Source organism: Lynx canadensis, chromosome D2, assembly GCF_007474595.2.
Source record: "Lynx canadensis isolate LIC74 chromosome D2, mLynCan4.pri.v2, whole genome shotgun sequence".
Lineage (NCBI taxonomy): Eukaryota > Metazoa > Chordata > Mammalia > Carnivora > Felidae > Lynx > Lynx canadensis.
In genome coordinates this window covers 55,391,582-55,415,075 of record NC_044313.2, presented here as the reverse complement: position 1 = coordinate 55,415,075, position 23,494 = coordinate 55,391,582, and the positions used below count along the sequence as shown (strand labels likewise).

The following is a 23,494-nucleotide window of genomic DNA, read 5'->3' as shown; positions in this document are numbered from 1 at the left end:
GAGCCAGAGCAGTGTGGTGTAGACCCATTTCCACAGCTGAAGGGATGTCATGGGAAAGTAGTCTAGTAGTTTATTTTTATTTATTTTTTATTTTTTTATGAAATTTATTGTCAGATTGGTTTCCATACAACACCCAGTGCTCATCCCAAGAGGTGCCCTGTCAGTGCCCATCACCACCCCCCACCCCTCCATAAACCCTCAGTTTGTTCTCAGTCTTTAAGAGTCTCTTATGGTTTGCCTCCCTCCCTCTCTGTACCTTTTTTTCCCCCCTTCCCCTCCCCCATGGTCTTCCGTTCAGTTTCTCAGGATCCACAAAGGAGTGAAAACATATGGTATCTGTCTTTCTCTGTATGACTTATTTCACTTAGCGTAACACCCTCCAGTTCCTTCCACGTTGCCACAAAAGGCCCTATTTCATTCTCTCTCGTTGCCACGTCGTATTCCATTGTGTATCTAAACCACACTTGCTTTATCCATTCGTCACTTGATGGACATTTAGGCTCTTTCCATCATTTTAGTCTAGTAGTTTAGAGCCTCCTACTCAAGGTGTGGTCCCCGGATCGGGCATCACCTGGAAGCTTGTCAGTGAGGCAGGCCCCTGCCCCAGACCAGCTGAGTCAGGAGCTGCACGCTAACAAGCCCCCCGGGTTCCTGAGGGGCGCAGTAGAGTTTGGGAAACACTGCCTGGGGCCTGGCTTCTGGAAGCAGACTGCAGGGGTTCACACCCTGCCTTTGTTTGTGCCTGGCTCTCTGGCCCCCGTGCTGCCTCATCTCCCTGGTATGTGACAGGAGGATGCTACTATGACCAGCTTCTTAGGGTCCTTACGAGGATTAAGTAAATTAAGACGCGTACAAAGGCCTGAGCACAGGCTCGGAGAAGCTACCCCTCTAAGTTGCTCTATAAACATTATTATCGTTATTATCACTCGGGGGATGGGGCCCACACTTCTAAGCTGCGTGTGGCCCTCGTGTATTTCCAGACGTCTGGCTTGGCTGGGGTGCTTTATGATCCGCTTTTATGGACCAGTGACTCAAGCATCCCGGTTTCTGCCAGCCTCGGTAAATTACCCAGCCCACTTGGGCTTCGTCCAGAAGATCCCCGTCTGTCTGGGCCAGCACCCGGCCATGGCAGCCCCCAGGGCTAGACGGAGCGTGCACCTGTTCTGTCCAGCGCCCCCCCCTTCCCCCCCGCCCCGGCCCCGGGAGCAGGGTGCCCGGGGCAGGAGAGGAAGCACAGGCCGGTGTCTGGGAGAGGGGCCTCGCGCGGTGGACGCGTGCCGCGAACTGCTCTCGCTGTAAGGCGGTCCCTTCCCAGCTGCAGGCACTTAGCATTCCAGGCCCTGCTACGATGCTTTATTGCCTCTTTCCAAGCGTTGGCAGGTGCAGATGTAGTATCTGCGGCTGCCCGGAGCTCCTGGCTCTTGGCATCACAGATGAGAGACCTGTCACCCCTCGATTCATGGGCCGGGTTTGGGAAGCGAGCATGCTGGGGCGTCTCTGCATCTCGCAGGCTGTTTTTCTTTGCCTAATTCCTCGTTCCTGCCACCCACCTCCCCAGTTCTTTCCCGCTCTCTTCCCGATTTCCCTGCAAGAAGGGGCTGGCCGGCTCTGGCACCTGAGGGCCACTTTGGGCCGAGGAGGGGGAGAGTCAGATGGGTCTGTCTCCAGCCGCCACCTGCAACTCCATAAGCTGTGGGTCCGGATGTCGGGTTTTTTTCTGTACTTTCCTTTTAATATTTCCCAGGGATGGATACCATTGGATCGGGAGTTGGGCTTAGTAGGATTGTTTGTACAGAGCCCCTCCCCTCCAGTTTATGTCACTTTCAAGGTCACCTCCCGTCCCAGGCTCATTCCCTTCTGCCTAGAACAGTTTGGGGGATGATTTAGAAAGCGTCCTGCTCACCCGCCCCCTTGTCTCTAGTCCCCGGAATAAGAACTTTGAATAAACCCACCACAGGCCTTTGGGCCCAGAGCCCAGAGCCCAGAAAATTACAGCATAAACAAGGAAGAATTTCTCTGAAAAGGTTGTGCCGCAGGGCACCACGGTGGCCACCGTCTTCTGTCTTCTGTCTTCTGAGCCCGACTCTGGGCCCCCTGAGCTAGCAGGGGTGTTCAACTCTCCTCTCGTTAATTCTGTTTCTTCAGACAAAAATCCAGGCCCAGAGAGGTTCAGTAACCTGCCTCAAATCACATAGTGAGGAAGGGCTGTAGAGAATGTCACGGAGAATTTAGATGGACACATGATTGCAAACTTGGTCAGGCTCAGAGAGTGGCACAGAGGGGACTCTCCCGGAGACGGGACCACCCCGCACCCTGACTCCGCCAGATGGAGAGCCTGCCCTTGGTCCGGCCTCCTTTTCCACCCTGGGAGAACAGGTGCCTCAGCAGAATCCAGCCCCTGGATTCTGGACCCACCTTCCAAGCTGTCGGCATCCCCGATCCCTTCCCCACCCCCGCCCTCCTGGCTCTGGGGTTTGTAAGCCATCCCTGATCCCGCGGGGCATTCCTGGCCCTCCACTGGCCTCTCCTGCAAGCCTGTCTGGGCTGCCCCTGGGCCAGGGAGGATAAGCCAGACACGCCCCTCTTCCTGTCCCCAAGAGGAGGGGGACTGCACCTTCTCCTGGTCGTTCCCTGCCACGAGCCCTGCGTGGCCGCCTCCTCACACACTCTTCTTATGTGCCTCGGCCTGTCCAGGGCTCCTTTCCGAGGGGACTGCAGGACACGGCCAGGTCATTGGCGGGGGGGGGCAACCTACAGTCTGCCTTGATGTCAGAAGGGCTGGGTCCCCGGCCTGGCAATCTGCTGCTGCCCCATCCAACCCGTAACTGGAGGGAGCCCCAGTAGCCCAGTGTACCCCCATCAGGTGCTTACCCCACGACTCACTATGTTGAGTGTCTGGGGCGGGGGGCAGGGCACTGCTCAGCACGTTGCCGGCCTCAGCTCATTTAACCCTGCAGCACCTCCACGAGGCAGGGCTGTTATGATCCATGATGAGAGTGCCCGCTTCACAGATGGGCACGCCTCCCCCACCGAGCTGTGAGCTCGTTGGGGACGGTGAATGCAGCTCTCTTATCATACATCCCTGTGCCCTCGGCCGGCACAGTGCCCAGCACGTCGTAGCAACAATAAAAATTCGTTGCGTTACTTTTTGTATGGTTGGGGAGGGAAGCCCCATCACCCCAATCCAAGATAGGGATGGCCTGGGTCTGCAAGGACCAGAAGAAGATCCGGGAGTCACGGTGGCCACCACGAAAGTAGTCCTTTCACGGGCATTGCCACGGACATGAAGCAAGACCCTGACGTAGGGAAGGGACACAGGTTGGTCTAGTTCAGCAGGTGGGGGGCCTAGGACATCCCCTCATTTATAGCACCCTCACCCTGGCCCAGCCCCTCAGGACTCCCCCCCCCCCCCAAAAGCAGCAGAGCGTGACTTGGAAGCTATTCCTATGAATAAGGACAGACATCTCAATCCAGAGAGGTGGGGTTAAAGGAACCAGGGTAACTGGTTTGGAGAAGAGTAAACTGGAGGACAGGTTATCAGAGGGGTCTTGGCAATGACCTGCTGACTTTATAAAACCCCTGCTATGAAGCCCATGCCTATCCGCCTTTGGACCTACTATCTTTATCTGCAGGATAACCTGGTGAGTGAGGTACTGCGCTCCCCAGTTTCCTAACGGAGTAACTGAGGCTCCCTGGTCCATGGTCATCTGCTAGCGAGTGACAGAACTGGGTTCTGGAGCAGTCCAGAGGTGAGCAGGGCCTGTGCTGCTGACCAGCGTGCTCTCTGGTCTCCCCATCTACCCCGGTGGAATAGACTAGAATCCCGTGGCGAGCTTTTAAAGCCTACCTGCCTGCCCCAAGCACCCATCCAATTCTGGTGTAATCGAAAGAGGGGCCTGGGCACGAGCATTGTTAAGTTCTCCAGGTGAGGCCAATATGCAGCCACATGACCCCAGTGAACCGTTACCCGGGGGGGTGGGGGGGGTAAGGAGGAGCTGTTCTCTGCCCCCACCAGAGCACCCACCGGATAGACTTAGGCTACATGATGAGAGTTCTCTGGAAGAACTGGCTCCCGGACAGGTCGTCAGAGCTCCCCTCGGCTGCCGGCTTTGGGCCCCCTGTGCACACAGACCCTGGCAGCATCTACACAGTGTTCGAGATACCACCCAGAGGGAAGCGCTCCCCAGGAGCCCAGCCACTGCACTGAGGGTCCTGGTTCGTTCAGTAATTTCGCAGCATTTGTTAAACACCCTGCTGTGTGCCAGAGGCTTTATTTTCATTGTCCCTTTTGGTCCTTCCTACAGCCCCAAGGGATAGGGATTATACCCATTTTACAGAGCAGGAAGCCAAGGCTCAAAAAACCAAGGGAGTCTGTGCTCACTAAGCGCGAACTAAGTGACAACTGGGACTCCAGCTGGGCTGCCGGAACCCATGCCGTCCATGGTCCTAACCCTGTCCTCCGTACCAGCGTTTGCAAGTGCTTTCAGACGGCTTTTGACCACAGTGCACATTTCACTGGGCAGGACTTGTGTCTGTGACAGGGACAGTAGCATCCACTCGAGAACAATCTCTGGTCAGAGTTGGCATAGAGGAGCCAGTGATTGTCAGTGATGATCTTATAAGTGGCTACAAGCCACCTAGGCTGAGGATGGAGAGCTGCCTTTGGATTTAACCTCGCGTGGATCCTCTGCGGCCTTGGGGAGCAGTGCCGAGGCGGGGGGACAGAATCTGGACCCCAGGCTGTGAGCCAGAGGACACAAGAGGAACACTGGAGGCAGCAAACGTGGAGAATTGTCTCTCAGAGTTTTGCTTTCAAAGCATTCTAGGGGCGCCTGGGTGGCTCAGTCGGTTGAGTGTCCGACTTTGGCCCAGGTCATGATCTCGCGGTTGATGAGTTCGAGCCCGGAGTCGGGCTCTGTGCTGACAGCTGGGAGCCTGGAGCCTGCTTCGGATTCTGTGTCTCTCTCTGCCCCTCCCCTGCTCATGCTCTGTCTCTCTCTGTCTGGAAAACAAAATAAACATTAAAAAACAAAACAAAAAAACCAAAGCTCTCATTCTAGAGGAGTGAGGCAGGAGTTCCAGGGAAGTGTGGTCAAGGAGGGTATGGATTTCCTGGTTTGGTTTTATTTTTAACTCAGGAGAAAGAGCAGCCACTTTGTGTGCTCATGCAAGTGGCCCAGGAGAGAGGGGAAGGCCGGTGCTGAGGAAGAGGAGGATGCACGGTGAGCAAGGTCCATGAGCGGAGGGCATCGGCTCCGGTGCACGGGGCAGGGGTGGGAGGGGGGTCCCAGAAAAGAATGCAGGTGATTCATCCGTAGGAGAGAAGGCAGCCGACAATAAAAGGAAATAAAACTGTAGTCGTGACCCATTAGATGGATCTCAGATTCTTCAGTGGCTTGCAGCCTGTAATTTGAAAAACTCTGCTCTACCTGTTTGCCTCCAGCCAGCCATGAGAATGCATTTTGCCCTCATTGGACAGAGGAGGAAAGTGGAAGCAATAAGTAACTTGCTGATGCCACAGGACTGTGAAGACAAGAGCAGGATTGCATCCCAAGGGTATCTGAGCCTGCATCATGTTTTCTGGTGCCCTTGGCAAATACCCAGATTCCCAGATCCCGCCCTGCTGGCTCCTTCCCCCCAGGGTGGGCCCGGTGCCCCTGATATATCAGGGAATCACTTCTCCATGCCACATGCTGTTCCTCCAGAAGGATGTAGACGTATCGACATGTTCCTGCAGACCAATCCTAGTGCAACTCGGATCCCTCCAAATGGAAAAAAAAAAATGCACAGACTCCATTTGGGAATCCGCTATTTAAGAGCAAAATTCCAAAGAATGCTGTTGAAATGCCTTCCTTCCCCCCAAAAGCCTATCGAGGCAGGATTTGATCTCCTGAAGGGGAGATGGCAGAGACAGTCTGGGGCTCCGGCAGGACAGGAACGGACTCCGGGCTTCCTGTGCAGGGCGTGGGTGAGTGGCCATCGGGCAGAGAGGGCAGGCCCCTCCCCACAGCCGCCCAGTGGCTTTGGCTAGTGGGATGGCAGCCCTAAACCATTTTTAAAAATTAGAACCAGGGGCGCCTGGGTGGCGCAGTCGGTTAAGCGTCCGACTTCAGCCAGGTCACGATCTCGCGGTCCGTGAGTTCGAGCCCCGCGTCAGGCTCCGGGCTGATGGCTCGGAGCCTGGAGCCTGTTTCCGATTCTGTGTCTCCCTCTCTCTCTGCCCCTCCCCCGTTCATGCTCTGTCTCTCTCTGTCCCAAAAATAAATAAACATTGAAAAAAAAAAAAAAAAAATTTAAAAAAAAAATTAGAACCAAACGTGAGTCATTTTTTTTATTCCCTTGTCCACCCTCTGATTCTAACTGCAGGCCCAGCCAGCATGCTGTTCCCAATAAATATACCTGTGATGGCTTTTTCTTCTGTTTTTAGCTCTCGCTGCGTCCTGCAGAGGGAGAGAAAAAGCCCGACTTGAAACGCTGTCAGTCATGCCTTTGGTGGCCTCGACTTCTCAAATACTCTTTTTATTTTCTCCGAGCGTGCTCGCGGCCTCCGCTCCCCACCCACGCCTTGCTCCCTGGCCCCCCTGGGCTATCGATCGCTCCCCACCCCCCCTCCGCCTTCGATTTTATTTCCTCCCGCACTCGTCCTTGGAATCCAGAGGCGATTTCCTCGACAAATTAGAACATGGCCTGGGCCTTAAGTGCTCAAGTGTCTCCTTAACTTGATTGATCATCGTGTGTATCCTGAGAGCGGAGCCAGACCACAGTCTTTGCCTGGTGCCTTCGTTACAGGGATCATCATCTGGGAGGGGTCTCTGGAGGCAGCGAGGGCTGGAGGGTCCCGGCTGGCCTCTCGGGGGGTCCTCTGTGTGTGTTGTTTGTGCACACACCTGAGGCCTGAGCGGCCGTGGTTTCCATCTCCCTGCACACATGTCAGGTGCTGGCTGGGTCTACTCAGGGCTCCCTCTTCTTCCTCTTCCCGGTGGTTGTCCTGGGTTTCCTTCTATGGAGAGCAGCTAGAGCACCCCCACATGCCGTATGCCTGGCCCCTCTGCCCCGCTGTCAGTCCTGGGACACTGAGGCATGTCGGCCCTCGGGGGACTGCAGAAGGGGCCTGATGAGAAGAGGGCTGTGTGGGTAGATGAGGTGTCTTCTTGGAAGGCCTCCTCCTCCTCCTCCTCCTCTTCCTCCTCCTCCTCCTCCTCTTCCTCCTTCTCCTCTTCCTCCTCCTCTTCCTCCTCCTCCTCTTCCTCCTCCTCCTCCTCCTCCTCCTCTTCCTCCTTGCCCTGGCCACGTGGTCAGGCTGCAGAAGAGGAAGGACAGGCCGGCCGGAACATCAGCAGTGACGGAGCCCCGAGTCAGCTCTCACCCCTCAGAGGTCAGGATCGCTTGCACGTGGATTGACGAGGCTCACTGTGTCTCTGGCCCTTCCCTCTGCCTGGTTCTGAGTCCTTTCTCTGCCTCCTGAGGTTTCAGCCTGAAGGGCGGGTAGGCGAACAGAAAGGATGAAAATCAGAGGCCAGCTTGCCTTGTTGGAGAGCTTGGGAGAGCTTTGGTGGAGGGGTGGGGTGGAAGGCTTGACAGAAGTAATGCTCCCCTCCAGCGGTAGAAAGACCTGAGGTCGAGGAAAGTTGGTTTGGTTTCTTATGCTGTTTCAAATTTGCTGGGTGACTTAGGGCTCTGTTTCCTTACTTAAGAAACCAGGTGGGGGGCACCTGGGCGGCTCAGTTGGTTGAGTGTCTGACTTGGGCTCAAGTCATGATGTCAAGGTTTGTGAGTTCGAGCCCCACGTCAGGCTCTGTGCCGACAGCTCGGAGCCTGGAGTCTGCTACGGATTCTGTGTCTCCCTCTCTTTGTCCCTCCCCTGCTCGCACTGTCTTTCTCTCTCTCAGAAAATAAACATTAAAGAAATAAATAAATAAAATAAAAATTAAAAAAATAAAAATAAAAAAAGAACTGAGGTGGATGTTGGCCAGCTTTTTCTGCAAACGGCCAGATGGTACATAGTGGAGGCTTTGTGGGTCACGTGGTCTCTTTTGTAAGCTACTCTGCCCTGTACCACAGATAATCCATAAACAAATGGGCCTGACTGGTTTCTAGTATTTACAAAACTGGAGACGGGCAGATTTGGGGACAGCCGATTGCTGAGCCCTGGACTAGGCGCTCCCTTACAGGTCTTTCCCCACTGGTGTTCTGAGATCTGTTATAGAGGCACCTACCCTGGCCTGGGTTCTGTTTGGAACGCTGACCGCTGTCTGACGTATCATCTATTTATTTGTGCATGCATTTGCCAACTCTCCTTGACCAGGCAGTCAGTTCCATGAAAGCGGGAACTTGGGCCGAGTCCCGCCTGCCTAGGATGTCTACTGAGCTCAACCAATACGTGCAGAATGATGACCTCATCTCTAAGGGTTTGCAGAGGGCCCGGCTGGTGCTGGGCCAGCGAGGAGAGGGACCAGGAGGAGGGCCCTCGTCTCAGGATTGTGCTCTGTGATCCCACACTCAGGGTTTGGACTCACGGCAGGGTCATTGTTTGACCGGCATACTCGGGTGATACCGGAGCAGACAGTCTCTGCTGCCCGACCCGCCGTGTGCTCTACTTAACAACGAGTTGGTCAAGCCTGAAACTTCCGGGTTCCCCTTTGTTTCGTTCTGTCTTCGCGCACCCAGTCTGTCAGCGAGTTTTGCTCATTCCACCTTCCGAAATGTCTCAAGTGCCTCCGGTTCTCTCCTCCGTGGCCAGGTCCCCTGCCTCAGCCTTGCTGGCTGCTGGCCCTCTAAGGTCAATTCCATGGCCATGGAGGCTACAGAGGGGGTCTCTTTAAGATATAAAATAGGCCATCCACTGCACCAGGTAAGGGCACAAGCTCTGTGGACAGAGGGCTGGGTTGGAGCTGTGTGACTTTGGGCGAGTGCCTGACCTCTCTGAGCCTCAGTTTCCTCATTTGCAATATGAATCTTCCCTCCGAGGGATGCTGTAAGCATTCGGAACAGCAGAGTGCGGGGAGGGCTCTGGGAACGTGTGCCAGGACCAGGTTTCCCAGCTGGTTAGGATCCTGCAGTGGCTTCCTGCTGCGCTTAGAATAAGATCCAAACTCCAATCTCTGCCTGTTCGCCCCGCCCCGCCCCTGCCTCCAGCTCGGTCTCCCCCTTCTCTCCCGTACTCCCTGTAATCCAGGATCAGCTTGCTTGGTCAGTTGCTTCAACACACCAAACTCACTCCTGCCTTGAGGCCAACCGGATGCTGTTCCCTCTGTCCAGAATGCTTGTCCCCTCACCCCTCACGTAGCTTATCCTCGGGTCCAAACATCACGCCCCTCAAGAGGTCGTCTCTCACCACCCTCGCCAACATCAGCACCCCCACGAGGCTCTATTATAGCCCCTTACTTGGTTTCTCTGTTTATTGCACTTAATATAACTTACAGTCTCCCCCCTCCCCACCCCTTAATTTGCTGTTTATGCTTTTTCTTGCCTCCCTCACTAGAACCTCATGGCATCCTCAGCCTCTAGCACATTTTGGCACACATAAGGTGCTCAGTCGTTACTGTCAAATAAGTGAATGGGCTCTATCTGCCTTCGCTGTTTCCTGAATGAAGAAGTGAATGGATAAACACATAGCCATTGTTACCTGCTGCTCCCCCTGAGTTCAGTCCACCTCACCTGCCGGGTGACCCCTGTTGTGCGCAGCACGGATCTTATCAGTGCTGTGCAGAAGCCTTCCATGGCTCCCTAGTTCCTTCTGAGACAAACACCCCTCTTCAGCCTGCTACCTGAGACCATCCGTAGTCTCCCCTCCCTGCCTCCCTCACCTCACATGCCCCGTCATTTAACCAAACTGGAGCCCCCAGGGTGTCCTGGAAGGGGGCCAAGGAGAGGGGCCTGTGTGCTGAGGAGCCTGAGGAGGGCTGGGGGGCCAAGGCTCCATAGAGGAGCGGGGAGGCAGCCAAGCCCTGCAAGGCAGACAAGGGCCAGAGTCGCTCTGGAGTTGGGGAGGCAGAGGGTGGCCAGGCCCAGGGAGAAGCTTGAGCAAGGGGGTGTGGGGGAAACGTGGGGGAGGGCCTGGAGCCCTGGGTGGCAGAGGGGAGTCCGGGGGTGCGGGTGGGAGTGCAAGCCACTGTCCTTTGCTAGGGATGTGGGATCCAGGGACAAGTGATCGACCTGGGGTGGTGAAGGAAAGCAGAGAAACTTTGAGGAGGGCCACCGAGAAATGGAGCCTCGGGAGAGGTGGCTTGGGGTCCTCTTGAAGGTGTGCCTGAAGGCCTGTGATTTGAGAGCTTGGAGCCGGGGGTCAGCAGGCCACCCAGGCGGGGTTTGAAAATTGTTGAATTTCAGTGAAAATTGTTCTGGAGGCAGAGACGGATGGATGTAGGCACGGGGCTTGGGACTCCTCGAAGCCAGGAGACAAGAGCGTCCCAAGGCAGGAGTGTGGGACAGAGGAAACTCAACGTGGGGCTCGGGAGGCACCTCTGGTGGCAGAGCGCAGAGGTGGACTGAGCTGCCCCGAAAGAGGAGGAGGAGGGGTGGCCCGGGAGTTCAAGTGCAGAGCGCTGGAGGGAAGGTGTGGCCATCTCCTGTGGCTGCCGTGACCAGGCGCTCAGATGTGGGCACAGGATTTGCTTCTCACAGTTCTGGCGTCCAGAAGCCCCAAACAAAGAGGCCAGCAGGGCCATGCTTGCCCCCAAAGACTCTAGGAAGAATCTCGCTTGCCTCTTCCAGGCCCTGGGGGCTCCTTGGCACTCCCTGGCTTGTGGCCGTGCGATTCCGGTCTCTGCTCTGTTCACGTGGCTGTGTCTCAGCATCCAATGCCCTCTCCTGCTTATGTGGACACCAGTCATCGCATTTAGGGCTCACCCTGGTCCCGTGTGATCCCGTCTTAACTAATTGTATCCACTAAGACTCTATTTTCCAAATCAGGTCACATTCTGAGGTTCTGGCTAGACATGGGCACTATTCAACCCATTATAGCCGGGGTGGCCCATGGTATCAGGAGCCTGACCACGCCTTGGTTATGGGTGGGCTGCAAAGAGGCCCCTTTGGAGGAGTCTTTCCCCAGAGCAGTCTGGGAGGGGTAAGGGTAAGCATTGAGGGCATAGGCTGCCTTTCTAAGGAGTTTGTGGCAAAAGGGAGGAGGGACCTGGGGCTGGAGGCAATGAGATCAGACAGGTTGTTTTCCTTAGCTAGATGAGAAGGAAAGCCAGCAGTGAAGGAGAGACAGAGAATGCAGGCAGGGAAGGCAAGTGTTCATGGTGCAAATTTCCTAGAAGTCAGCTTAGGCTGGGGGGAGAAGGTGTGCTCTACAACAGAGGTGGGGGAGGCAGGGAGGCTCAATCCCGAAAATCTCAGCCACTCTGCTTATCCCCTGGCAGGGATTCCAGAGGAGGTGTAAAAAAGGATCGCGGACTGGGGAGGGCCTCCAGGGTGAGCAAGATTTACAGTGGCCCCGAGGAACCGGGGCCTGGAGGTGATCCATGAGGCCGAGCCTCGGTGGGCTGATGTGGGAACCGAGTACACAGGTCTGATGGGGGCGCCTGTCCTTTGAGTGGCTGGGTCTGTCTGGCCAGCATCTTTCCGGACCTTACCTGTCCGATTCTGACCCAGCTTTGTTCTGCCCTTGGGCCCCTGGATACCCCATCACGCCTTGGTGGATCCGGGCTCCCGGGTCCCTCACCTCTCTGCGCCCTGAAACTGGCATTGCCCAGCTGGCCCCCCCCCCCCGCCCCTCCGCGCCCCCGTTAGCTTTCCTGGGCCAGTGCCCCCACAGGAACCCAGAGGCAAGAGGCCAGCTGCAGCCCTTGGGGACACCTGCCCTCGGCTCGCTTCGTGGCCGATGCCAGGGCGATGGCGCCTCCCCGCAGCATCCCAGGCCATAGAGCTCGACCATCCGAAGGCAGCAAGTTTGCAGCAAACTATTCTTGGCTCCAGCCTGCTCGCTGCTGCTAATTTCATGCCCCTGTGATCCAGGTAACGCTTTGCTGCCTCGAGCTGCCACCCCCGGGCCTGAATCGCTTTTTCTCGCCCCGCAGGAGCCAGCTGCCTCTGCCGCCGCGCTCTTGAGGTGGGGGCTGCCCGAAGCTGCCTGGGAGCCGCCGGGCGGCCGGGCACCGAGTTAGTCTGCCGCAGCTCGTGACTAATTTGCTGCACTTATTTCAAAGTGCCCAAATAGCATTTAGGGGAGAAGCAGCTTAACCAGGGCCTGCCAGAGATAAACGGGCTCATTTCGGGGCCTCCCTGCCCGAAGAAACCTCTTTACCTGGACTCGGAGCCCAGAATTAAATTCTTCCAGAAGAGACGCTTAGCACGGAGCCTCTCGGCGTGGCGGAGGAGGGGGGAAGCGTTCCCCGTCGTAAAATGGGCCTCACATCTGGCCAGCTGGCTCCGATGGGTTTTTAAATTGCGTTTGCCGAGCGGCTCTCCCCTTTTCCTGGGGTTCGCAAACTGGGCCGGAGTGGGGACGGATGAAAATGAGTTTCTCATCGCCATCACTAGCGGATCGAGTGCCCCGCACCCAGGCCAGAGCGGCTCCCCCACTCCTAGCTGGCACCGCGGGGCCAGGCTCCGTGCCCGGTCTGGGTTTGGGACCCCACCTCCCCTCAACCCGGGGCGCGGGGCGCTGCCCGAGTTGGCACAGCCAGTTGAGAAGCTGGAAGCCTGCCCGGCTCTTCCCACCTATTATGTCCTCTGTACCATGGTCCGTGCTCCTCAGCGGACCGTGGCCATCCATTTTGGGTGGCTGACAGAAGTGACGGCTCTTCTCTGAAAATGTTTCCTTTTAACTCTGCTCAGAGCCACAGCCCTGTGGAAATGCCCTGGGGAAGGGACCGTTGGGGTTTAAGGAGAAGAGAGTGAACCGCAGAGGGGAGAGGAATCAAACCCCGTCGTTTGCTGGCTTGGTCAGGTCACCCGTGTTTAAGGGCTGGGGCAGAGAGCCGATGCCTCCCTGGTGGCACCTCAACTTCCACGAGCTGGTCCCTGCTCACTGCCGGGAAGACGCATGGGCTGCCACGCCGGCCACTGGGGCGGCCCGGTGACATGCCTCAATCCCGGGGACGTCTGCGAGGCAGGCGGCCGCAGCTAGAATGGTGAAATATCCCCCCACCCCACCCCTGCCCTGCCTGCATCAGGAGATCTGCCACTCACCAGGTAGGCGCCTCTGTGCAGGTGATCCCCTCTGTGGGTCTCTGGCTCCGTATCTGTAAAACGGAAGCACATCAGCGCTGCCTTGCTCTTACAAGCTGCGTCAAGAGCAAAGGGCCTGGGGTCCGTGCAGGCCACGTGTGAGCGCTTTTGATCACTTGGCAGTTACCTGGTGCTCCGCAGGGGTTCCGTGTTGCTACTTGGGTTGCCTGACCAGTGCCAAGGATGTTACTGCTGCCAGGGTGCTGAGCACCCCCCTGAGCCCCCAGGTAACTGCAGCATGCAGGGAGATGGTTGAGGGCAGGGAGTTTAGGTTAGATACACAACAAGAAAGATACTCTTTCTTCCTCAGCTGGGCCTCGCCTCCCGTGGGCTTGACGAATTCAGAATGGTGGCGGATGGGGCCACTCCCTGAGCACCCTGAAAGGGGGGAGGGCGTGGCGTGCCCTGGTTACATTCCTGCCTCTCCCAGCGTGTTTGGATTCAATGGTTTTGTCTCAGTTCAGCAGATTCCTGTCAATGCCCAGGAAGTCCGTTCCAACAAAGGAACTTCGTGAGTGGCGAGGAAGCATCCCTCCATGCCTTTGCACATGCTGTTCCCTCCTCTTGGAGTGCCGTCTCTCCACCAGCAGCCCCTCCTCCCCCCTCTGTCTGGCACACTTCCCCCAGTCTTTCAGGCTACAGTCTGAGAGGGCCTCCTGTGGGAAGCCCTCCGGCCCCTCTTTCTGTCCTCCCACCACATCTCGTGTCCACTGTGCTCGAGCTATAGGATCGTGCCAGGCCACGTGTTCCCAGAGGGCATCAGGCACCCTGTCTTTTCTCTCTTATACACCAAGCCACCAGCACAGTGCGGGGCACACAGGGGTGGCTACATCTTTGGTAAACAAGGGAAGGGGTTGTTAATCTGATCAACAGTGGCCACCCGGCCGGGCTGAGGGCCGTGGGAGTTGCCTCTGGGTCTCCTGACGGCTTGGAGAGGCCTTGTCTTCTCATCACGCCCTGCCCTGCTGCATCCACCCACCTTCCGGCCCTGCCTTCTTGCTGAATCAGTTTTCTGCCTGCAGTAACGTGAGCCCTAGACCGATCTCCTTAGCACTTAGGTTTTCCATGGACTGTATAAACAGGGATGCCGTGGGGCCCCTGGGTGGCTCAGTCAGTTAAGGGTCGGACTTCGGACTTCATGGTTCATGAGTTCGAGCCTCACATTGAGCTCTGTGTTGACAGCTCAGGGCCTGGAGCCTGCTTCGGATTCTGTTTCCGTCTCTCTCTCTCTGCCCCTCCCCCACTCGTGCTCACTCGCTCTCTCTCAAAAATAAACAAACATTTGAAAAACAAAAAACAAAAACAAGGCTGCCGTGTTGCACAACTATGAAGAGCTTCATTTATATCATAGCTTCAGGACTGGTGCCCCCTGCGGGTGTGGAAAGCATAGCCTCCGCTGTCACCCGAGGTGGCCTGGTGCCACTGCCCCAGTGTTCTCCTCATTCCTGCACTCCTGCGTGGCTGGAGCTGGCCGTTGGGGTCTTTGGGTTCACCCTGTTCATGGTCACGTTCATCAGTCATGTTGGGGGGCACCTGGTGTGATAAATAACAGAGCCTTTTGAGGCAGCTCTTAGGAACCAGTCCCAAGTGCAGGCGAACTATGGCACGAACCATCCCCAGCCATCGCATGACGTAAGATTGCCCCATGGGATGGAGATGACAGGTTGCTTTGGAGGGGGCAGGCCTGTTACCAATGTTTTTGAACCAGTATTCCAACGTTTTTGCATTTCCTGGGGTAAAATAGGAGACGGTGGCCCCAACATCCCTTGGAAGAAAACGAGATGAACCCAGGAGGGAAATGCCAGCTGCGAGCCTGCAAAGGGCATCACCCAGGATGGAAAGGAGGGCCTTCACTGGGGGATGCTTCTTAGAAAGGAGCCCAAGGCCACACGTTCCATGCGAATGCCATCTCAGGGTGTGCAGTTCTAGGGAAGCAAGAGTGAGGGAAAAGGGAAGTGAGGCAGAGATGAGAGAGAGAAAACGCAGGCCGCAGCATTATTGGGCTGGCCACAGCTTTGCGACGAAACACAGCTGGCTGCTCAGGCGCCCGGCACACATCCAGAGAAGCCACGTGGGGCCACCGCATTTTTGAACAGTTGGTTGGGGCATACGAAAGTCAAGAAGTTTATCTCTTGTCTCCTCTCCATTTCCTGCCTCTCGCGGGGCTTCGCCTTCCTCGACTTCGGGGAGTGTCACCTGACCCTTCTCATCGTCACCCGGGGAGCAAGAGCCTCTGGGATGCAGCCCGGCCAGGACCCGGGCACAGGGGTCTCTCCCCAGCAGCCGGCTCCTTCTCTGGGGGCAGCAGTGACAGTGGCTTTATGACCGGGAGGTCAGGTAGCGAGGCAGATGTCCTAGAGCCAGGCAAGGTGAGCAGATCTGGTGGCGGCCCATGAACTGAGTCCTGTTTCTTGGAATCCGTGCACGCCACCCGCAAAGAGGATCCTAATTTCAGAGGATTTGACAAGGACCTCAGCAAGCGTAACCTTTGTCCCCCTCGTGGGCAGACATATTGGTCTTCGTGTCTGGCAAGATCATGCTCAGCTGTCCCTGTTTCCGTTGAGACACTGAGTTTAAACTACAAGAAGCTGGCGATATTCAGGAAAACCCCGATAGCAGGACCTCAGCTGTCTAAAGCCCTCTTTAATTAGGAATCTATTGCTGTGTAACGAAATACTACACACTTTAGTGGCTTAAAATAACGCATTTATTACCCCACGGTATCTGTGGTCCAGGGGGCGGGGCACAGCCCTCGGCTCGGGGTCTCACACGGCCGCCATCAAGGGGGTCACCAGGGTTGTGGTCTCGCTGGAGGCCCGGATGGAGAAGGATCACTTCCAGGCTTACCTGGATTGTTGGCAGAATGCAATTCCTTGCTGTTGTGGTAGGACTCAGAGCTTCAGTTCCTTGCTGGGTGTTGGCCAGAAGCCTCTCTGAGCAACTAGGGGTCACCTGCAGTTCTTGCCACATGGGGTTCCCCAGCATGGCCACTTGTGCCCTCTAAGCCACCAAGGGAGAGAAGAAAGGAGTCCAACGAGACAGGTGCTACCATGTCGTGTAACATACCCCCATACACACGATCACAGATGTCGGCCCCTTGCTTGGTCAGAAGCAAGTCACAGGTCCCACCCACACTTAGCAGAGGGGATCACATACAAGGGTGTGAACACAGGAAGCTGGGACTGTGGGGACCATCGGGAGGGTCTGCCCACCACACCTCATTTTGCTAGAACTCTATTCACAGGCAAAAGCAGCAAGTAACCCCCCCCCCCCCGCCCACATGTTTATATCAGGAACTAAGTTTAAAAAAAAAAAAAAAAACAGCTCCCTGGGGTATGCTGAGTCAACCCACATAACCATCTGCAGTCCCCAATCTGTACCAGTAGAAAAATGGCCCAGGGTCAAGTCCATTCTGCCCCTTCTGTGTGCTCTTTGTGAAGCAGAGAAAAGGAGCTCTGTCAACAGAAAGGGAGTCATAAGCCCTACTCGGGCGTCAATATTTAAAACCCTCTCCAACATTAGAAGGATAATTTTCTACTTAAATATCAACAAACCAGAACATTCAATTACCTAGAAAATCCCTGTTCCTAAAATGTTCAGGGAACCTGAGCTTGCTTGAAAAAACAAAGACAGAGACTCTGCATCCCATGTGATGGTCGTTTGTAGACTGGCCACGGAGCGAGCAGCCACTGAGTAAAGGGAGCCTCGCCAGGGGCTCGGATTTGGGGCAGGCTTGGCCCCCACCTGCAGCTGTCTCTTCCTCGGGACCTTTCTCCATGGTTCCCGCCTGCCACCTGCCTGGCCTCACGTAGGCTCAGCCACTGTGTCAAGATGTAATTGACTGAGTGCCTCGGACCAGTCCAGGCTCTACTGAGCCCATCAGGGCAGGAACAATGAGGTAGCACCTCAAAGGAGGAAGGCTATTTCTAAGGCTCATGGTTGATGGACCGCACTAGCTGTGATTATCATTTTAATTGCAAGGCCACCACAACCTGATATTCAGGGTGCAGATTTCAAAGACCGCAAAGCACTACTGCAGGCTTAAAAAGGGACCGTGGAACAATCCGTTGCAGACCAGGAGGAGCTCGTTATGATATCTTTCCTTCTTGCACTCCACGCTGCCGTCAGACTCCCCCAGAAAGGACAGATCTGACCCTCTCTTTCAAGGTTTGACTCCGTTCCCACCGCTTCGGGGACCTTTCCCCAAACTGGTACTCGTTCCCATTCTCTCTCGTGATCCGCCTTCCTGGTCCCACTCCCCCCACCCGGAACCCCTTATAGAACACACTGCTCCTACCTCTGACTTGGCAAAAAAACCCCACAGAATTCTGACATCTCTTCCTGTGGTGTTTTGAGATGAAAATACCTTCACACTCTATCCTACACTCCCAGTGGGATGCTTCGCTCTTAACGGGCAAGAAGCATGTCTCATTCTCCATAGTGATCCCTCCAGTCGCCACACTTCTTTGCACATTGGCAAGCTTTTGCACACATTGTCCTTTGTGCTTGGCACATTTGTAACTCAAAATATTTCCTCAGTGAAGTCAATCTGGTGAGCTTTCCAGAGTAGAATACTCACAGCTTCTTTTTTATTTTGTAGAGTAAACAATATACTTCATATAAAGCCCTTGTATTTGGCACACAGTAAACGCTTAATACGTGTAATCTATCACCACTGTTCAGAACCCATGATCGTTACCAACCTGGGGTTCGTGGTGGAACATACAACAACCAAAGCCAAGATCTGTCAGCCTTTTCTAATTTTTTTTAAGACAGGTATATTGAGAGATACCAGATACACAGTAAAATCTACTCTGATGAGTGGACAGTTCTCTGAGTTTCGAAAAACGCTTACAGTTGGGGTGCCTGAGTGGCTCAGTCAGTTAAGTGTCCGACTCGTGATCTCGGCTCAGGTTGTGATCTCATAGTTCATGAGTTTAAGCCCCGAGTCAGGTTCTGTGCTGATAGCGTGGAGCCTGCTTGGAGTTCTCTCTACCTCCCTCTCTCTGCCCCTACTCCACTCGTGCTCATTCTCGCTCTCCCTCTCTCTCAAAATAAATAAATAAACTTAACAAAAATTAAACACACACACACAGTTGCCCTACAGCTTTCATAATCAGGATTTCTTTGTCGTGTGGTCTCATGTACACTTCGTCTAGAATAACCCAGAACTGCTTCTAGAAAAATGCCCTTTGTCCTCATCTTGGCCAGTCTAGGAGCCGTTTTCCAAAATGGCTTTGACCTTGGATAGCAGCTCTATTGAGGAAGCAAATCCAGAGTTGGAACAAAGTTTCCCTACAGGGATCAGTCTTGGTGTATGTCTTTTTTTTTTTTAAACTAACTTTTTTTAATTTTTTTTTTCAACGTTTATTTATTTTTGGGACAGAGAGAGACAGAGCATGAACGGGGGAGGAGCAGAGAGAGAGGGAGACACAGAATCGGAAACAGGCTCCAGGCTCTGAGCCATGAGCCCAGAGCCCGACGCGGGGCTCGAACTCACGGACCGTGAGATCGTGACCTGGCTGAAGTCGGACGCTTAACCGACTGCGCCACCCAGGCGCCCCTAAACTAACTTTTTAATGTTTATTTTGAGAGAGACAGACAGACAGCATGCTTAGCAAGGAGCCCGATGCAGGGCTCGATCCCACGACTGTGAGATGATGACCTGAACCTAAGTCAAGAGTCCGACGTTTAACCGACTGAGCCACCCAGGCACCCCAGGGTTGGTGTATTTCTCAGAGGCCTCACTTGGTTGCAGGAACATGAGAATGTGGCTGGGTCACAACACGCATTTGGATAACTGAAATTTGGCAGTGGGCAAAGAAGGCCAGTGGGGCACAGTCTTTCTGTGTATACGTGCTCACAATTGAGTCCTGTCCCCATTGCCTCCCCTGTGGATGGACACGTAGAAGAGGTGGGAGTGGGAAAAAAAAAAAAAAAAAGAATAGGTGGGAGTGTGGGCTGCAGAGCATTGGGGGCCTGAGGGCAGGGACAATGTCTTATCCTAACTTGTGTCCCCAGCACTTAGCACAGCTTATGTTAGCGTCTGTTGTGTGACCAAGTAAGTGGTCCTAGGTCGTAAAGAGGCGGGCCCATGCCGTCTTGGGCTAGACTTATCCATCAGTCATATCTGAAGACAGTGGGGAGAAGCCCCCCAGGAGGGCCCTGGCTCCGCTCTCGAGTGGGGCCCTCCCATCCCTCCCAGGTGACATCAGCAGCCTCCTCACTTCTGTGCTTGCAGAACTACTTTGAGAGCTACCTGACCGTTGCCTCCACCGTTTCCTCCGTGCTGTGCCTCATGGCGAACTTCCTGCTCGTCAACAGGTAGGCCACTTCCTTTCTCTGCCAGCCCCTGACCCTCACCTCCTTGCGTCTCCACTTGCCTTTCGTTTACAGCGGCTGCTTTTCTGCCGGCTTCAAGGGCAGCAGCCTAAGTAGGAGGCAGGCAGCTCACACTCCTCCGTAACGCTGGAGAAGTCAGATCCGTGACCTCCCGATGGGATGCCCAGCTGGGGAGCTGGTCTTTCACTTCCCAGCCACACGCCGTGGCATGGTGTCAGCAGCCAGCAGGAGGCATGTGGGGACGTGGGTCTTCCTCCTTTCCCTCTCATGGGAGCCTGTCAACAGCTACCTGGGCCGCAGACTTAGCAACCAAAGGACAGCATGTAGACGGCGGCCGGGGGTTGGGGGGGGGGGGGGCTGGGGAACAAGGGAGGCTGGTTTCCCAAGCATGTCTGAGAGCCGTGGGAAGTTGAGAGGGTGGCACCCCCTAATCCTGGCTCTCGCTCTGGGGGAATGGGTCACCGGCTCACGTGTTGACCACTCGCAGAGGGTCAGTGGGGAACGTCTGACACTGTGTTAGAGTGGGGGCCGGGAGAGAGCTGTGGAGGAAGGACTGATTTAGGAAGTAGCCAGGCAAGTTAGCATGGCCCTTAGTCCCACTGGGGGACTATTGCCATCCACTGTCATTTAGGTTCACAAGAGCAACAGCCCTAGCTACTCTGCCTACGTTGCCCCTGAGTTACCACCAGAGACCTGGGCTTCTCTGGGCACAGCCTACTGAAACCTTAGCTCACCGATGGCCAATCAGTTTCACTCAGTGCAGCCACATTTATCGTGACTGCCTGGATCTCGGGTGGAACAGGACCCTGAGGCAGGTCTGGCCGCAGGGAGTGTGCTGCGATTGATTGGTGATGTCTGCTCCGTGCGTGGGAGGAGAGAGGGCAGCACCTGTGCCTCACGTGTGCTAAGCCTGGATAGACCGGTCTCTCCAAACATAAGCTATGGGGCTATTCCAATCCCCTGTCATTGCGCTAAAATGACCCCGAAGCACCGTGATTTAAGACCGTAACAGTGGTTAGTATCGCTCAGGATCTGGGAGTCATCAGGCTCAGTTGGGAGCTCTGGCTTTGTGTCTCTCATGTGGTTGCAGACAGCTGGGCTGGAGCTGCTGGGCCTTCGCCGGCCCCTGTCTCCTTCTCCCCTCCCCTCCCCTCCCCGTGGTCTTTTGCAAGTTGGCCTCAGGCAGGAGGATTTTTCATGGTGTGGCCAAAGAGCAGGTGCTCCAAGAGAGCAAGGCTGAAGCTACAAAGTCTCTGTAGCCACATGGTGGCACTGACGCTGGACTCAGCAGGTCAAGGCACTCACCAAGCCCACTTGGTTTCAAGGGGACACGGACCCGCCTGTCAAGAGAAGGAAAGTAAAAGGATTTGCACCCATTTTACAACCAAGGTGCAGGCTGTAAAAGCAAGAAGCAGAATGGGGTCCAGATGGCCTGAGGGCTTTGCAACCCCAATCATAAGCCAGCTGACCCTTAACCTGCCTCCTTGTGCCTTCCCCTGGTGCACAGGGCTACCCTCAGTGTCCTCAAAGGTGGGGTGCCGCCTCCAGAGGACCCCCCCGCCCCGCTTCCAGGAGGAGGCAGAGGAATGGAGCTCAGAGCAGGGCCACGTGTCCCCTCAGCATTGCCAGCCCCTGGAGGGAAGAGCTGTGTCTTTGGCAGAGGCTCACAGGAGGGAAAGCAGGAAGAAAGGAAGGGGACACAAAGGGAGGAGGAGGATGAAGAGGGGGTGACAGCCGTGGTGGAGAGCCCCTGGGTCTCTCACTACTCCCTCCTTTTCAGGACTCTCATGATCCTCTCTGTCCACTCGCCTGGCTGGCCCTAGGGATGCGGTTTTGTCCAGTAGGGATAGCCCAGGCTCGTACAAGTGACAGATCTGGAGTCATTGTCTGAACTATAACAAAGGGTTGACACCTGGTGACACACAGCGACCCGGGAGGGAGGCCATGACATTAGCCACTTTTCAGGTGAAAGTCAAGAGATGTACCCAAGACCACAGGACCAGTAAGGGATGGCCCAAGCTGGCATCGTACCTGGGAGTGCCTCCTCTGTGGTCATGAGGTCTAGCAGGCCAGAAGCCAGCCTGGGACAGGGGTCAGCAGTGGTGTCAGGGGCCAGCAGTGACAGGGATCTAGGAGAGTAATCTCTAATAAGAGGAGTTAGCACTTTTTTTTTTTTTTTTTAACTTGTATTCAACTTTGAGAGACAGAGACAGAGTGCAAGCAGGGAGAGGCAGAGAGAGAGGGAGACACAGAATCCGAAGCGGGCTCCAGGCTCTGAGCTGTCAGCACAGAGCCCGATGTGCGGCTCAAACCCACAAACTGTGAGATCGTGACCTGAGCCAAAGTCAGATGCTCAACCGACTGAGTCGCCCAGGCGCCCCGAGCATTATCTCCTTTAATCCTTACAACAGTCCGAGAGCTGGAAACTTGTTACCTTGTTTTATAGATGGGAAGCAGGCTCACGGAGGTCACATGGCCATTAGCAGGGTGAAGCCAGATGAGAACTGGGACCCTTCTCGCCCTACACCTGTACCTGGAACCCCTGGACCACTTGCCTCCTAGTTTGCCGGCCCCTCCCTACAGCCAGAGAGGCACCGCAGACCCGGAAGGAAGGAGGTGGTGAAGAAGGTCTAGGTCTGTGTGTAGCGGGGACAGTGGATGGCCAAGGCAGCCACCCTCCCGAGGTCAGGCAGGGAGCTGGCTCTGAAGGCTTGGCGTTACAGGGCACCCTCCAGAAGGTCCAGCCCACCCCAGGACCCGCCCTTGCCCCTCTCCTGCCTCCAGCAGAAGGGCGAGGGCCGTGTGGGGAATGCTCGCAGGCCTCCGTCTGTTTCTGGGTTGTGGGAAGATGGTTTGGGGCTAAGCTGTTTTTTATTTAATGTGCGAGATTGAAATGTCTCCTTTTTTCCCCTCCTGGAGAACCCTGGCTTTCTCTGACTGGCTCATCCATAATCTCCAAGTGTTTTATTATGTTAAATCTGCAGCATCATAAATACTTATGAGGAGGATTTACATTTGAGAGACTTATGAAGAAATCAGTCCCCTGGGGTGCTGAGCCCTCATGAGCAAGGGGGTGGGGAGCTGGCAGCCCTCTGAAAGAATCTCAGATTAACGTGGCCTGCCCCAGGGTCCCGGGGCTGAAGCAGTCGTCTTGGCTATCCCCCGTCCGAGAGCAGAACCACGGACTCTGGGGCAACATTTGCCTGGACTTTCCCCACAATCCTAACGCCATCGCCGTCCCCTGGGCCACGCTCCCTGCCGAAGTGGAAGAAGCAGGGTGAAGCCAGCCTGTCCCCCCTTAGTGCCCGTGGGGTGGGCTTCTTGCCATAAAGCTTTATGGGCATTGAAAATAGCCCCAGGCAAGATCCCTGAGGTCCTGGGGCCCAGGGAGCAGGGATCAGGAGGAGAAAGGGTCCTGCGGCAGGTAATTCGCAGGTAAGGAGGAAGCCTGTGCAGGTGAGGGGCCTGTGGGGGCAGCAGAGCGGAGCAGGGAACTGCATTGCTCTTGTCCTGAATTTGGCGTTTACCTCCTCGTCTCCCACTCTTCCCTCAGCTGCCCGCCCCCCGGGGGTGCTGGGTGAGAAGCCCCCCCCAGCTCTCTCCAAAGCAACCTTCCCGTTGGGGCAGCTAATTACTTTGCTGTGGCAGGCCCCAGAAGCTCCCGTGATGCCACCAGCATTCCTGGGGTGGACTTCGTCTTAGGCCGGGTCTGGGAGGAGGTGGTTAGAGGCAGAGGCCGCTCTCCGAGGCTGGCTTCAAGGGCTGTAAGTGCTCCCAGGGGTCTCCCTGCTATGCTGAGGGGCTCAAGAAGCAGAGAGCGACCGGGGGGTTAGGCCCAGCGTGAGAGCTTCCTTGCACTGCCCGTAGCCCTTGCCTGCCTGTGCATTCACTAGATGCTCACCGGTGCCTCCCGGGCCCTGTGCCCACCCTGGGCCAGTGGGAGAACAAGACGGGCCACTGTCCTCCTCATGTCTCCCAG

At 55.6% G+C, this 23,494-nt stretch overlaps 1 protein-coding gene across 2 annotated transcripts in view; it reads left to right on the top strand.

Moving 5' to 3' along the window:
• The window catches only part of SLC29A3 (solute carrier family 29 member 3), a 43,304-nt gene that overhangs the window by 5,799 nt on the left and 14,011 nt on the right, over nt 1-23,494 (top strand). For both annotated transcript variants that reach the window (XM_030334891.1, XM_030334890.2), the window contains exon 3: nt 19,415-19,497. In XM_030334891.1, coding sequence (XP_030190751.1) covers nt 19,415-19,497 — 83 coding nt within the window. The remainder of the gene's footprint in view (nt 1-19,414; nt 19,498-23,494) is intronic.